Source organism: Pseudorasbora parva, chromosome 6 (assembly GCF_024679245.1).
Source record: "Pseudorasbora parva isolate DD20220531a chromosome 6, ASM2467924v1, whole genome shotgun sequence".
NCBI lineage: Eukaryota > Metazoa > Chordata > Actinopteri > Cypriniformes > Gobionidae > Pseudorasbora > Pseudorasbora parva.
Window position 1 is genome coordinate 20,762,198 of NC_090177.1, and position 17,148 is coordinate 20,779,345.

The 17,148-nt window shown below is 38.0% G+C and overlaps 1 protein-coding gene across 5 annotated transcripts in view; it reads left to right on the forward strand.

Annotated features, from left to right (window-relative positions):
• Window positions 1–17,148, forward strand: part of magi3a (membrane associated guanylate kinase, WW and PDZ domain containing 3a) — a 173,896-nt gene that overhangs the window by 83,648 nt on the left and 73,100 nt on the right. For all 5 annotated transcript variants that reach the window (XM_067446110.1, XM_067446109.1, XM_067446105.1 and 2 more), the window contains one exon: window positions 12,850–12,966. In XM_067446110.1, coding sequence (XP_067302211.1) covers window positions 12,850–12,966 — 117 coding nt within the window. The remainder of the gene's footprint in view (window positions 1–12,849; window positions 12,967–17,148) is intronic.

Sequence of the window (17,148 nt, forward strand, 5' to 3'; positions counted from 1 at the left end):
AGTCAGCCCCCTTGGAAGGGTGGTGCCTCTGAATGGGAACATAGCTAATATGTGACTTTACTCTGCCTTGATTAGTTGTGTATGACAGTCCAGCTGAACCTCATGGGGCTGGGTTTGAGGTCTCAGATTAATTAAGGGCCTGTGCTGCCCTTTGTAGTGGTATCTCAGGCAGAACGACTTTTTTTCAGCCTTTTCATTTTTTTTGCTTCTCCAACCTAGCTCAAATTCTTAAGACTCGAATGCTGGATGACATAGTGCACTCAGCCAGATGTCACAATAAAAATCCTGTATGTTTAAAGTGCATTCAGAAACCCATTTTAACTAGCATAATCTGTCATTCAGTATTTTAGGTTGAAAGATATAGCAAAAAAAGGTTAATTATATATGGAGGAATATGGTTCATTTCATGTTGATGTGTGTCATTTTTAACTAAACAGTACAAAATGTCCAATTGTTTCTCTGACGTTGATCTGCACGGCTGGTTTTTATTAATATGTTAGTCCAATGCAAAATCTTCAATAGGTGAAACAATCAAAACTAAACTACTTAGAAACAAAAACTTATTTAAACAAAAGTTTTCAAGGGCTCACTGACATGACTCACCATTAATGAAAAGGTTGGCGCAGGCACAGATGATGTCTAGGCACGGGCGTATATCAGGCCTCTCCCTGGGAACAGCTGGAACTCATGATGTGAGCAATGTGTTGCATTCTGAGGACTGAAGTTGGAGATGGTAGTTTTAAACTTAAGAGGCCAGGAACATTTCCAAAGGCTTTGAATTGATGGCCTCTGGTAAAATCCTCTGTTTTAGTGAAGTGGAGGACTGACAGGTGTAGACGGTTCTTCACCGTTGTTTTTGCTTAGCCTTCACATATGACCTCATTACATTTGTAATGTGTATTTAACCACCTCCAAATGGGGTTTGTGATCACAAAGTGTTTATGACCCAGTTTACACTTTTCAGATCACCTGAAATCGATAGAGACATTTGTTTGCCCCAAACCCTGGTCCTGCTCCAAGAATTGAGACGTTGACGTGTTAAACTGTTTAAACAAACACAGCAATGTTTTCAATGTGCCACAGTGTATTATTTGCAAATTCAACTTACTCATGGCTTACAATTGGTGTTTTACAGAATAAAGCAGTTTAAATTTTGGGGGGAAAAATGCACTTTAACACTTCATTTATGTTTGTTCAAGTGTTCTTGGCTTGAATACAATCTTCTCTTTCTCTGTCATTCCCTTCTGGACCTTATTGACTCTGCTTTGCTTTGCTTAAAAGTTAACAGATTAAATCACAAACCAAATGGCAGTTTCCACCAGCCTGAGAAAAGCAGAGTAGCTTGGCTTCCTCCTCAGATCAGCGGCCTCTGAACTTATGCGCTTCCCAGGAGTGTAAGACTAATGCGAACTGGACATCAACTCCATTGCTTAGTGGCCCTGATCACTTCACTGCAGCCAACGGGTTGGTTTCTCTTATGGGCAGTTACTGTGCCAGAGAGGTGATGGATGGCTTTAATGAGTGTGAGTGGCCCCTCGGAGAGCTCCCTCATCCTAGCTGAGGTGAACAGGGAGATTTGCGACGGCAAGATTCAGTCAATCTGACAGTGGAAAACATTCCTCTTCCTTCCCACAGAGAGAGCGACATGGCGCGTTGCCAGAAAGACAAAACTGTGTGGTTTTGATATCAATCCTCTGGTTGTACACACTCGTGTTACACATGGGCCATTCCATTCTCAATGCATCTTGAGTTCTGTAACTTTTTTTATAAATGAGTATGCCTTTAATGTTATTTAAAGAAGTATATATTTTTTAAAAAGCTGGCATTTGAAGTTTATTCATTATAAATTCACACGATGGCAACAACTAAAAAGTATGGAAATAAAGCGCTGCAGTCATTGATCAGTAAGAGTTTGAATGAGACCATCAGCTAATTATGGATATTATTTTTCAAATTAATTAATTTATTCCTGTGATGGCAGCGCTGGATTACTCCAGTCTTCAGTGTCACAAGAAACATTTATAAATGTTAAAAACAGAAATCCTGTTTTTCAGGATTTATTGATGACATTTTTTCACCTTTATATAATTGAATGCATCCTTGCTGAATAAAATAATTAATCTTACTTTTTTCTTTTAAATGGTAGCGTATAACTAAATTAATCAAATGATACTGATGAGCTTCTGCTGTTGTTTCCTCACTAAAAATGATGTCACAATGCGGAGGATGTTTAATATTTAATCCAGAATATTTTATCCAGGATGTTATATGGTGGAGAGAGACTAGTAGGAATAACCCATGTATGCATATATACAGTCAAACCAAACTTTATTCAGACACTCTCAACATTTTCTCACATTATCACAGTTTATTCACAATAGTTTAGAAAATGGTAATAAAAATAACTCCGAGTTAAACTGTGTCAGAATGTCAGATAAATCAAGTGTATAGCGTCAGTTCTGGCAGGTCACGTCAGTTAAGCTGGCATCAGCTGACTGTCAGCTGATCACATCTACCTATAGGAATATGGCATCTATCACAGCATACGTATATAAGTTCCTTCAGTACTATCAGCAGCTATTGTGTTTCTCCAGAGATCATTTACCCTCCTCCATCCCCAGCTTCACCTCTCATCAATCAGGATTTGATTTTCTAATTCCCCTCGATTCAGACTATATTCCTGAATTATTTTGTACCTTTAATAGCAACACTAATGATATCTGCAAATACGTTATATAGGTTCTGTTCTGTTTACGGGTTATTGCTGCTGTCTCTGCTCTTATCTATGCTGGGCTGCAGGGATGCGCAGGGAGTTCTTGCCCAGAACAGAACCATGCCGCCAATCCAAACTATATGCTAATAGTCAGTCAATCATATCTGACGATATCGGTCCTGACAGAACTTTGACAGAAAGGTATGTAATGGATTACAATCAACCAATCAGCTGTCAGCTGTTCAATTTAAAGGTGCCCTAGAATGATTTGAAACAATATGTTAAATTGTTCTCTGATATCTACATAGAGGTTATGTGGCTTATTTAAGGGCAAAAATTGTCCAGATATAGTTTTACAGGTCCATTTACAAACTTAGAAATTGTCCCTAGGATGTAATGCTCTGTTTTTGCCTTATTTGGAAAAGTCATGAATATTAATGTTGAGCTCTGCTCTGATTGGCTTATTTCAGCAGCTCACAGCAGTTTAGTTGTACAGAGAAGCAGCTTGTGAATCCTGACCGTCCTGACAGAACACAGACTGACTAAATGACACTTTAAGCAGAACATCTCAAATGGAGATTGATAAAATGCAGCTTACTTGTTTATTGGTGTTGAGCTTGCGTGCAACTGCCAGATTGGACATGTTTAGGTAAAACACAGGATGTCCTTTGTGATTAGACACACTATTTAGTTTCGTATGGTACTTGGAGTTTCCTATTGTTACTGTACTAGCATCTTGCGTTATCTAGACAATGCGGCCTCTCTAAGAAACTTTCAATTTAATCAGAAATTGTTTAAACAGCCAATAAGTGGATAAAATCGCTACTTACTGCTTTCAGGAATACAGTTGTAATTGCCACTTTCTTGAGTTTAAGGCGCTGAGCGAAGCTTGCTTGAAATGAGCCGAACAAACGAACAATCTTGAGTTAAATTGTTGTGGTATCCGATTATAAACATCAACCATGACTGTTGACATTTTTTATCTGTGGGAAGGGTAGAAAAGTCCTCACGTCTCCTGCACAGTCTGGAACATGACGTGTGTCATGAGAGCAGCTGTTTTCGCTATCCTGGCGTCGCTTGTTTACCTGCAGTCCCGATGATTCGGCTCCATCAGTTCTGCCTGACAATGAACAGTTTGGACAGATGCAAATGTTGGAGGCGTACATATAAACGTTCCCCAACGATTGCAGTACGGTTGGTGTTAAGTTAAGAATCACTTATTTTTCTGTGGTGTTTTTCTGCACAAGATTCACTTATGAAGGAGGAGGAAATTTTTTATTTGAGACTCACTGTATGTGATGTCCATGTACTGAACTCTCATTATTTCACTATGGCAAGGTTAATTCAATTTTTCATTCTAGGGCACCTTTAAATACACAATTAGATAATACCAATTTAGGTCAACCAATGACCAAGCAATGCTAGATTTTGTTCAGTCTGTGGTTTAAAAGTTGCATTAGCAAATGAAGAAAAAATAATAAGCAAAACATGTTTAGGTCAAAGTGTCAAATTCCACTGGTAGTCCACTGTATGAAGAATTGTTGGGTATAATATGTCACAGTTTATTTTTATTTTGCTATCCTTACTTACATAAATGAACTGTAGTGTCCTGTATCCACTAGTAAAAAAATGATATCTAGTGTCTGAATAATTTTATGTATAAAAACCCCTTTTATTTAAAAGCACTTCCATTCACTTCATAAAAAGATGGGTGGGTGATACATGCCCAGACATGTATTCAGGATCACAGATCCACTTATGCAAATCTGCATGGTAACGAGACACACTTGAGATGGCCTGCAGGCTTCTCTTGGCTCATTTCGAGCGGCCGGCGTGTGGACTGACAAGGCCTTGTTTCAGTCAGACAGCACGAGCGCTGCATAACAACACACACTGAGGTCACGGTTCCACACACAGCTCTGTGTAACTTTTTTTTTTTTTTTAAGTTTCTTCAAAGAATTCAGCCACAAGTGCCACTGCTGTCTGTCATGAAAAAGATTTCAGCCTCCTCAGAATAAAATGAATGCTTCTCCATTTCAAACGCATGGTAAAAACCTCCAGACATAGCTTCAGGATCACAGTAAGCCCAGCTTTAATTCTACCTATCTTTGCCATTTCAGTTTTTCTCTCAGATGGTTCATGCAGGATCTTCAAAAAGCTCCTGGATGTTCTGTGGCTCCATCGTGGAGCTGATGGGAAAGGTGGAGATGAGATACTTCGATCTGGAACACTGTAGCACATCAGACACTACAAAGGCCGAACGGTCGGAAAGAGGAGGCAGCCAGCGGCTCGAGATTTCTAAAGATCTCTGTGCTTGACTCCTTTTGTGGGGTTGTTCCTTTCATCTATGGATTCATGTGACACTAGAGGCTTGGTTATGAATGTCATGGGTGCACTTATGAATGTTATGTTGGATGTTGCTGGTGAGATTGTGAATTTTTAATTCCTCCTCCTAGTTTTTCCTCTTCATTCTTGTGGTTTGGTTTTGTGCCAGTGCCAAACAGGGCATACTCACTACTAGTTTGATGATTGAAGACACAGGCATTTGAGTGTGTAACTGTCGCAGCATGTTATGCCCGGAGGGTGCTGTTGCTTTTAGCCTTTGTCTTTGTCATGGGAGTTCAGAACAGAGGCCGCAATCCAAAAACTGAAAAATGCCAACTTCACAGGCAGCATAAGTGGGTAAGAAGGCAACATGCATATTAAATCACTGTTTGCGTAACATAAGTTAATTTACCTCGTTTTTTTTATTTGGCGGCAGTTCTTGCTTTGAGGTGTTACTCCACTCTTCCACCAATACACTTGCAAGTTCTTAAACATATCTGGGGGCCATATGGTTACACCACTCAAAATAAAGTGTTACCTATAGTGCTATATGGTGTTACAATTTTTGTAAGCAATATAAAACATATATGAAAGGAATTTTATTTTATTACTGATTTTATGTGTGAGCGTAATAGTTCTGAGGGCCAGAATCTTTAAAAAAAAATCGAATTCATTGTTTTGAGACCGAAAAAAGTTCCTTTTCTCCTTTTAGAATTGCAGACAGAAATTCTCCGGCAAACTTGAGTGAATTGTGTGCACACTTTGTGCCCTGCAAGCCAACAAAACCCGGCAGATCTAACAAGCAGAGAGCAAGCAGGAACTGAGTTGCCAAGCACCATTTTCTCGCTGCTAATTAGCTCTACACTGGGCTTCCAGTGAATCTCCACCGGACTACTGTCATAATATGGCCTTGTTAGTTACCGGTGATGGTTTATCTGTGGCATTTATATGGCTCTTTAATTGAAAAAAAGAAGCGGTCTCAGCATGTGGCTTTTTCAGGGGTGAGTTGACTGTGTTGTGTAAGCAGTGTCCTGTAGGTGTGTAGTGTCTGTACGACACATTAGTGGGTGGCTGACTATGTAGACTCCTTCAATGAATTGATAGTCATGTGAGAGTCTATTTGTGTTTCCTTTGTTTGATATGGGCAAATAATAGATTATTCATGCCTAAAGATATGCTAGAAGGCGTTGAAGTGGTAAGGTGCTTCCAGCTGGCTGTTCCATCGATATACATGAAGATAGACTCATGTGATCCTACAGTGTTTGTGCAAATGTTGGTGAGTTCTTTGAGCTGAGCTTTTGTTTGCTGAAGTCATCTTTGTGTGTACTTTGGAGTATTGTTCGGCTTGTACTGTAAATCTAGAAGATGCTGTCAGCTGGAAATGTTTTTTGTTAACTTCCCGATGCTTATTTATACTTAAATATCACTAATATTCCTGTTTTCCTCAAACTAAACATTCGCTGTGTGTTAATAGACCTTAGGCAGCGTCGACACTATTTTATTGAGAGCTTACTGACCCAACATAGACAGCAATTTAATGAACACTTTCAAGGCCTGAAGGTAGGTAATACATTGTTTAAAAAGTCCATGTGACTCCAGTGGTTCAACCTTAAAGGGTTAGTTCACCCAAAAATGAAAATTCGTGTGAATAATTAATTACCCCAATGTCGTTCGACACCCGTAAGACCTCCGTTCATCTTTGGAACACAAATGAAGATATTTTTGTTGAAATCCGATGGCTCAGAAAGGCCTCCATTGACACCAATGTTATTTCCTCTCAAGACCCGTAAAAGGCACTAAAGACGTCGCCACAAAGTTCATCTCATTTTTCATTTTCAAGTTGTATAACCCCCCTATAAGCTAGCATCTTTTCCCACAGCTTTCCTAATGCAATTTTTTTGTGTGAAATAAACCTATTTTTACATTCCACTGCCGTGCGAACAAAAATATAGCTGGACGCTCGTACAATGACTTTGGCAGTGGAGTGAAAGAATGTGCAAGTGGTAATCTTCTACTGGGCAAACATTACTTCATTAATATTCATGAGCCAAGCTAATAAGGTTTTTAATGTACCCCTCTCACTTTTCAGACTCCTACGCCCCTGGTCAGAATAAATATGGCGTCTAATCTGGCTAAAGTCTGTATACCTCCGTTTCACACTCCCACTGCCTGACATTTTAGTCTGTCTGGGGAGATATCACCTTCCTCCGTGACCAGTGCAGTTTAGTCAAGAGGATGAGAGCAGAACTATTGTAAGTCACATAGAAAGAGTTAGTTCAATAATAAAGTGATAAGTGCAGTACAAATCAGGGGTCTCTTGGAGGCTTTTGTACAAGAATTGACCAGTGCAATGGTATTGCGTCACAGATTCTTTCTGTGTCCGTGCCTGACCCCCTCCACCTTGATGAGAATAAGAATGGCTCTAATGCCTTGATGATGAGGCACAAAAGGAGCTATTGTATCCCTTGAATCCCATGGGCAGCCTGGCTGGTACAGCGACTGGAACATGGTGCGGTCTAGTGGGAGACGGAGGGTGGCACCCCAGAGATATGACACAGCTCGCTAACGCTACCTGACAGCGTAGCCACAAAGAGCGCCTTGTTCTGTAAACAATGACCAAGGCTGATATAGAATGTGTTAATATGTGAGAATGTCACTAAAACAACAATGGCCACATCCATGTATGAGGACACACAACAGTGTTCCCATGAGGAACGTTGGGCAACTCTTTCAGCCGTATCTGGGTAAAGGCCGTGTTCATATAGCTGGGTTTATACAAATTGCAGGCATCCAGATTTTTAGCTAGGGAACATGGAGCACATTCCTGCGTGCTACTGTACAATACTTGACGGAGGAAGCAAAGCTATTGTGGCCTGACCTAAATTCCTCTCGTTTTACAATGTCCAAAGAATTACACAGTGTAGCTCTTGGACCTTGTCGCACAACTTAATTTGAAAACCATTGCTAGCTTTGAAAGCCGTCTCCACATAAAGAGCCCTTGTTTTGCATTTTTTATGTATGAGCATGCTCAGCAATAGGTAATACACCAGATATCATATTTTAAAATGTTCCTCACAGATTTCAGGAAAGATTGTATGTGTGTTTCATGAGGATGTGTCTTTATTTGACAAGTTGGCTATAACATTGCTAATAGAATCTGATTTATTCCAAAACCCATGGAGTTGCCTACAATATAGTCCGAAAAAGGGAGGCTACTATACTTCATTTTGGTTAATGTTTTGGCAAAAGCATCCTTTGTGGAAAAAGCAATTCCATAATGCATTGTGGTAAAAACAAATCCAGCTGGAGAAATGTTGATGTAAATAAACTTATTTCTTTAAATTTGGAAAAATATTGATACATATTTGTATTTCTTCAATGAAAAAAAAATGTATTGGTTATATCAACAACAACAAAAAATCATTAAAAAAATTAAAGTATGTTACAGCAATATAACCATCAAAAGGTTAGAAATAGTAAAATATGTCAGTAATTGTGTTTTTATTAGGGTGAGAACAGTGTTCTCAAACAGGGGGGCCAGGGCCCACTAAGGGGCCTCATTAAACTTCCAATTTTAAGTCCTAAAATGGTTTAAATTTATTTATAATAACATAATTAAAATGCTAAAAAAGAGAAACTCCGTAAAAATAAAGATAGTCTTATTTGCTAACATTAGTTAATGTATTAACTAACATGAACTAACAATGAGCAATATTTACAGTATTTATTGTATATGGTTTTATTTGTTAATATTAGTTAGTGCATAACTAACCATGAGCAGTACATTTGTTACAGTATTTGTTAATGTTAATGAATAAAAATCCAGTTCTTCCACTCTCTTGTTTGTTCATGTTAGTTCCCAGACTGCATTAACTAATGTAACAAATACAACATTTGATTTTAATAATGTATAAGTAACTGCAGAAATTAATATTAACTAATTAATAAATGCTGTAGAAGTATTTTCATAGTGCATGTTAACTTATAGCTAACTACTGTTACTAATGAAATCTTATTAAAGTGTTATTAATAAACTGAAGTCATAATGTTTTTGAGTTTGTACAACACGTATACCAGTGCTATTAGCTTAAAGGTGCACTATGCAACTTTCTGTCCACTAGAGGTCACCTATTCTAAACAAATGTGTAGTTTGATGACGCCAAGTGTGACCGCAGCATCTTGGGACATGTGGTCTTCACCTTACACCCGGTGGAAAATAGGACTCTGGCAGAAATCACGTTCATGGATGCGGTTATTAACGTTACTGTAGTGTGAAGCAGAGCAGGGCCGAGTGTTGTGGAGCTGAGCAAGGCCGCTGGAGCGATTTGTTATACAAGCACACGGCTCGCGAGTACCGGGACTTTTATTATGACGGGACTGAACAGAGTCGCCAGGCACTCGCACTTCCGCTTTTTCCGGTCAGGTAAAGCAGCTCTTTTTATCATATCAGATCACATTTAAGTGTGTTTAAAATGATGTTATGACGTTACTCTGTGTGTTCGCTCGGCGCTGCTGTGACATGTTCACACTGCTAAGAGTAAAACGCTTCTGCAGAATAAAACTGAGGGTAACGCAGATATGACGCAATTGACAGGCGACTCGCTCAAGCGCTGTGCTGAAAGGTCCCGGGTCCTTGGTTAAAATAGCAATTTTCTCACAATTTACAAATAGTTGGAAACATTTGGGATATTGTAAGTACTCAACTGAACAACATATATAACACTGGCCTAGTGGTTTTTGGATATTTTACTGCAAAAATACTACGTAGTGCACCTTTAAGAAAGCCATAAAATATTGTCCTGGATAGAGAGGGGCAATATTTATTAATACTATTTATTAATACAATTCATGATATGATTAATTTCCTTTGCTGCCTCATGTGATTTACAGCCTCTTGTGTGATACTGACCACATTCCCGATGTGTTTTTAATGCTCTTGAGCTGCTGATTATTTCCAGGTGTGGGTGGCTAGAGCCGGTGATGTCAGTGTAAGAGGAGTTCTCTCCAGCATGACTCACAGAGCCTCCCTAGCGGTCCCAGCTGGCCTCATTCAGCATAGATCAGCACTTCATACTGCGGCTCAATACGCACCCATGCTGGACCAAGATGCTCCCTAATCAACGGCAGCAGTAAATCATGTTTTGCACTATTGGAAATGAGCACTGTGTAAAGTGAGCGCAGAATGAAAAAGACAGACTCACTAATGTCTTGCTAAAAGCCATAGAGGTGGAATTAATACCAGAACTCTAAACGAGAATGATGGGCCTCTTGAGCACATTTAGATTGGAGCAAATTAGTATGCGTCGAAGTCGACCAATGAAAAGAGACTAATCTGCAATCACAGTGGGCCATCCATTTCTTTCCCTGTGAGAGAGAATTGCTTTGGGGAGAGACTTGTTTTGATTACCTTGCATTCGAAATTAGCCAGAGATATCACAACATGTTTGTACTCATTCTGCCTTGGGGCACAAATGGTGTTTCTCTCAAGGCCACTTCAAGTATTTGTCATTTCAGTTTGATTGGAACATTACGGGGAAGTTCATGTTCATTTCAGCAGGACTGAATTTTGTTTGTCCCTCTTTTTGCTTCAATGAAAGCAGCATTCAAACTGCATGAAACCCCTCAGGATCATGTTGTCCAGAATGGTTTGCGATGACCAAAAATGCATCAATGGATAAAAGAACATCTGACCGTCACATGATCAATTTCACAAATTGACATTTTGATTAGTGAGCTAGAAATAGTGCAGAATTCCACATATGTATTATTCCGTTCAAAATGCTTTATTTACTCAACAATGAACTGGGGACAATGTTTCAGGCCCTGTTGGTTCAATGTTGCGTTGCCACTGAAAATGTTATGTTCATTGGTCTTCCAACTTCCAACTTCCATCTTTTTTTCTTTTTTTTTGTCTTTGAAACGTAATTTTATGAAATTAAATTGTATTATATTACACACACACACACACACACACACACACACACACACACACACACACACACACACACACACACACACACACACACACACATAAGAGATTAATAATATATAATAATATAATATAATTCATGTAACGTAATGTTTTATATATAATAAATTATACATTTTATTTATAATGCACTTTATATTAAACAAAATCTCAAAGTATATATATATATATATATATATATATATATATATATATATATATATATATATATATATATATATATATATATATATATATATAACAATATATTATGTTACATTAATTATATTATATTATTAATCTCTTATTTATTTTTGCAAAAGAAAAAAAATGATGTGACTATTCAAAAACATTTTTTAACTAATATACAACTTGCTCAAACATTTTATTATATTTTAAGTTTTATAATCGTTGATCTTTAAAAATCTATTTTATAATTTTTTTTATGCATTGCAGACATAAATGTTTGGTTTTCTGATGTACAATATAATTTGGTTAATATAATATAATATAATATAATATAATATAATATAATATAATATAATATAATATAATATAATATATTTTAATATAATATAATATAATAGCTATATATCACTAGCTTGTTGCATTTTTGTTGTTGTTGTAGTCAGGATTCAGAATGCATTGCTAAAAAACATCATTCTTTTATATGATGTTATGAATGTTGAACTACGGAATAACATGTTGTTGTTGTTGAGCGCTGCAAAATTTTAGACCGTAAAAGCATATGCTGATTCGAGATGTCAAAACATTGCAAAGGTGTAACTTCTGAAAGACTTGACCCCTTTTAACATAGCGTGAGGGGCTCATTTACCTGTTACAATATGTCAAGAGTGTGTCTGGATCCATGATCACAGAGGGCTGTGAGGACAGCCAGGCGGGTTCAGCAGCTGTGAGGTACAAAACAATGCAGCAGCCATGTGACTGGCACAGTATCAAAGCACACCCTCCCCACCCAGACATCATCAGCTGCGTATTACCAACAGCTGGAGAGACTGGAGCTGCTCAAAGAGGCGTCGCTTTCTTGCCCTCCCTCCCATATTTTAGTCGCCAAGGGAAACTTGGCTCCGACTCTCTCATTCTTTAATTTGGAGGGTCGTCTCCTCCCCTCCTTCCTCCAGGATGGCTTGCACCGCCTCCACACTTCCTTGAACTCAGCCTGAACTTCTGGCACTTTGCTACAAGAGTAAAGCAAAAGAACCTGCATTGTTTTGTTAATTCTCATCATGCATTCACACATCTGGATGCTCGTGGAAGGAAGCCAGTAAAGTTTTTTTCCCCGTATTGCTAGAAACAGCTGGACCTCCTGCTGCATTTATCAAGGTTGTCATTTAATCATGAGGAAGACTGGGACAGTTTCTAGAGTTTAGCATGATTTAGTCATATTCATGTCATTTACGGCTGGCAGGATTTGGCTTTCGTTTGTTTGCATTTTGTTTGTCACCCACACAGCTGCTGCTCATGAGTGAAACTCATCAAGTAATCACTAGATTAACACATTTCTGTATCATAATTTGAATCTTTGTATTTAGAATACATGTATATCATTCTACAAGTTTTCTGCATTGTATTTTTCTTATATTATAAACAAATACATTTGTATTTGTGCTCCAATGTGTCCTATAGAGAGCACATTTGCTTGATCCAATCAGTTTCTGAAGAATAAAATTAAGACATGATGGATTACATTTTGCGGAATAATAGATAAATAACCTTCAGTCAGAATACAGTATTTCACCGTATGAATATAAAATGACTTGCAAAGGCTGTTTCATGTACTCAAACTACCCAAAGTTTACCCAGATTCAACCTCTTTCTGCAGGTAAGGTGTTGAACACAGATCTGCGTCACTACCTCAGCCTGCAGTTCCAGAAAGGCTCTTTGGACCACAAGCTCCAGCAGGTGATCAGAGATAACCTGTACCTGCGCACTATTCCCTGTGAGTATCCCACACATTCACATGTCTGATCCTCGGATCTCATTAAATGTGCAGGTCACAGTGAGATCATTCTGCCATGACACCGGCTCCTCAGACAATAATTATGGTGTCGGTAACACGTCTTCTGCCCATAATTTCATGGGTATGATGGGAACTGTGAATGCTTTAGGCAGGTTGTATTACAGTCAGCACTTTAGCTGTGTATGAAATTGCTCCCTGTTTCCCCATATAGTGCACTGTGTGGCAATCACATTCATACATTGGATAAAATGATTACATGCGATCTGTCTTCTGGGTTCTTCAGTTAAGTAGCATTTAGTGATGACATTGAGCAGTGCTGCAGTTCTAAGGATCTGTTAAGCATTATATAATGCAATCTTTACATTCCATTCATTCAATTCATTCACTTCATTCATTGATTTTTAAATGTATGAATAATCTAGCTCCAAACGTACTCTGTAAATAATAATCATAGGGAAAGTTGCCACTAGGAGAGCAGTGGGTGGCAACTGCATAGCAGAGGGGTGCAAAATCACTTTTGGCCAGTCAAGTTTCTCACTGATAGGGACCCGATTTTGGAATGATTTTCCAACAGAAATAAAAACAGAAACAGACCTGAAAACATTTAATAGAAAGGTGAAATTCTGGCTGAAAGAAAATCAAATATGTGGACATTGAGCTATCTTAGTTCTAATGGATTGTCTGTTTTGGATATGATGTGTTGTCTTGTGTGAAGTGGTTGTGTAAATAAATTGGGTATATATTTTTAGAAAGGCCTGACCAGGGACTGGGGTTGCAAATTAGCCTACTGGATAGAAACCTTTTATTCTACACATCTACACATTTTTAGTTATGGCTTGTCTATGATAATTATGTATGTAATAATGTGCACTGCATTGTCCCTGACAATTTCCCTAAAAAAATTCTAAACTTTTTTTTGTAGTTTACCAGATTACCAGTCTTGACATGTTAACACTTCTAAAGCCATGTAGTTCAAATTAAAAGTATCCAGAAGACATGATATCCATCTTCTTTTACTTAAATGCATATTTCACCTCAACATTTATTTCAAAGGTATACTGTGCAAGTTTTAGGCACGTTAGTATTTCACCCACACAATAAAGGTTATGTTATTGTATATACTGTATTTTGCTGTAGTGTCAGTAGGAAATATCAGGTAACATATCCAAATATTCCTTTTCCTTCTGACAAGAGCTAGTGCTCCACATGTTGATCTGATCTCACCATCATCGAGACCATCTGTGATTACATGAAGAAATGGAAAAAATTATGAAAGACCAATTTCAGAAGAACTGTGGCAGCATCTCCAAAACGCTTGGAGAAGCCTTCCTGCAAAGCTACCTGAAAAACTATGCACAAGTTGTCTGGCTATCACCAGACCAAGCAAAATCTTTAAAGATTGAACATTGGTCTGGGAGTCTGCTCTGTATTTTCAAGAGTATTTACAAGAGGCGTGATCAACGGGCATAATTCAAATGACTATGTACTAGGGATGAAACGGTATGAACATTTAATATCACGAATACAGTGACCCAAATTATCACGGTTATCAATATTATCACGGTTTTGTTAAAATCAGATGAAAGTGTTCAAAAAGAACAGATGCACACACTGAAAACAATTCAAGTTTCATGTTTGAAAATCAACAACCAACAAATAAAAAAGCAGCTCTATGCTTCTTAGGAAGATTCTGTTCTGTGGGATTTCCTTCCTTATATTAGCCGCCGTCAACTGCAACGCATTATAACAGCGCACATCCAAGTTTCTCGTTTCATTTAAATGCAAGACCATAAGAGGCGTGATCAATGAGCAATTGGCTAGTCCTTCAATCAATCAGACCATGATCCATCGCTTCTCTATCAGTCATTGTGTTAAACCCACCAATAGCGGACCAGGTGGAGAAGCCAGTTTGGGATTGGTCCCTGCAAATTTGTAACAGAAGCAGGATAGAAATATGTACAGGCAGATCAGGCTGGATTTACCCAGTGTAATGCAAATGGTGGTTGCACCAAATATTGATATGAATTATCTAATAAAATTAATTTATAAATAAAATCTATTTATGACATTAGTTTTGAAAGCATCCTCATGTCATCACATTTTTACACAAGTGCCTAAACTTTTCACAGTACTGTAGCTTTGCTGGAAGGTTTCTTTAAGCTTTTTGGAGACATTGCCACATTTCTTTACGTTTCTTCATGTAATCACAGACAGACTCGATGATGGTGAGATCAGATCATACCGGCTGCTGTCAGACTCCTAGAAACATCTTACTGGATTATTACAAATAATGGCAAAAGGAATGTTTGAAAATGTAAACGCATATTTCCTACCGACACCCTACAGCAAAAATGCACCGTATTGTTGTTGTTTTGTTTGTTTTTTGCAAAATAGCCACACACACACACACACACACACACACACAACACACACAAGTGGTGTTTTATATATTTGGCCTTATATTTGCCACCATTTTATTGCTTTACAATAAAGTGTTATTTTATTTTTATATTTCCAGTTTTAGCAATTTTGTAGTATGTTTTTGACATTTTTATTGTCTTGAACATTTGACATTCAGTGTCTTGACAACTAGCTGAAATAAGTTTTATTTAATTTAATGCACACTTTATTTCAATTTTTTTTTTTTTTTTTTTTTAGTTAAATATATTAACCCTGGGTGAAATTTTCATTTTATTAGATGTATTAGAGATGAATCTCAATAATCATAATCTGTATGTGATCTTTATTTGTCCTCATCCACCAATTAAAGTTGGAAATAGGGTGTTTCAACCCACACAGAGTACTTTTAAATCATTTTCAGCTCAAAATAAATGGAAGTCTAATCTAAAACGGCTCTTTAGAATTTAGAAGTGCTGCTGCCAAGTTTTGAAGTGAAGTGCTTGTTTGTGCGCAGTAATTTCATCTAAATGGAATATTGAAAGTGTAAGTATACTCAGCATATGTTTTCTACAGTTATCCAGCACTCTTCACCCAGCCCCGGTGCACATAGGCTGCAGATGAGAGTCTTGAGTCAATAACAGCACAAAGGAACGATATTGTTGGAATCTTTTCAGAAGGATCGTTTCCAGCTGATTGACATAGAGTGGTTCAGGTATTTTTGATTGTATTGAAAACAAAATCAGAGGACTTTACTATTATTACTACTATAATTATTATTAGCAATCGTTCCATCCTCCACTGTACGCAATTGGATAGTCCTTCAACCAATCAGACTTCAAGAGGCGTGATCAACGAGCATAGTTCAAATGACTCTGTACGCAATTGGATAGTCCTTCAACCAGTCAGACCAATCTTTTCAGAAGGATTGTTTCCAGCTGATTGACATAGGGTGCGTCTCAATCAGCTCCCTAGTTCAGTTGTCAGGGCACTGATCAGGGAGTCAGCCCATTGACTTTTGTCCTGATCAGTGCCCTGACTAGTGAACTAGGGAGCTGATTGAGACGCAGGGATAGAGTGGTTCAGGTATGATGTCACTTTGTAGGCCAACAGGCAGTTAGCGTCGCACGGGTTCCCTCGAGAAAAATCCAATAGGATTTTCCCATAATCTTTTGGATTATCGTTTAAAACAAGCTGTGAGCTACAAAAGTTTATGATACATGTTTTGTCCATCAAGATAATTATCACAGATGAACACGACTTTTATGAATTTTGAAGTCTAAAGTCGCCAGAAGTAAAAAGCTAAAGGTAGGCTATAAAAGGGCTACATCACGTCACCATCACTAAGCTTCCGACGACTCTTTCAATTGTTATCTAAAAACATTTTCCCAGAACATTTGAGTTAGAATAGTTTTTAAGAGCACAGTTATAAGCATAATGTTTAATCTCCTCGACAGCCTCTGTAGTCCCATTAGGCCACTTGATAGCAACCACCTTTTTTCAAGACACGTAACAGCTTCAAAAAAATCACGAGGGGGTAATAAAGGTGTATTTTATGTCATAAAATAAAACAAGAAAGTGTCTTGCACTTGTGTTCACCACAGGCCATTTAACCAAAACCCCAGTCAAAAAAAAAAACATTGACTTCGTGATATTGGAACCGGAAGTGCTAAAATGCTAACTCTCTTCCGCGTTTTGGCCTACAAAGTGATGTCATACTAGCCCAGCTCAGAAGTGTATTGAGAGTTGCTAGGCGATACTCGC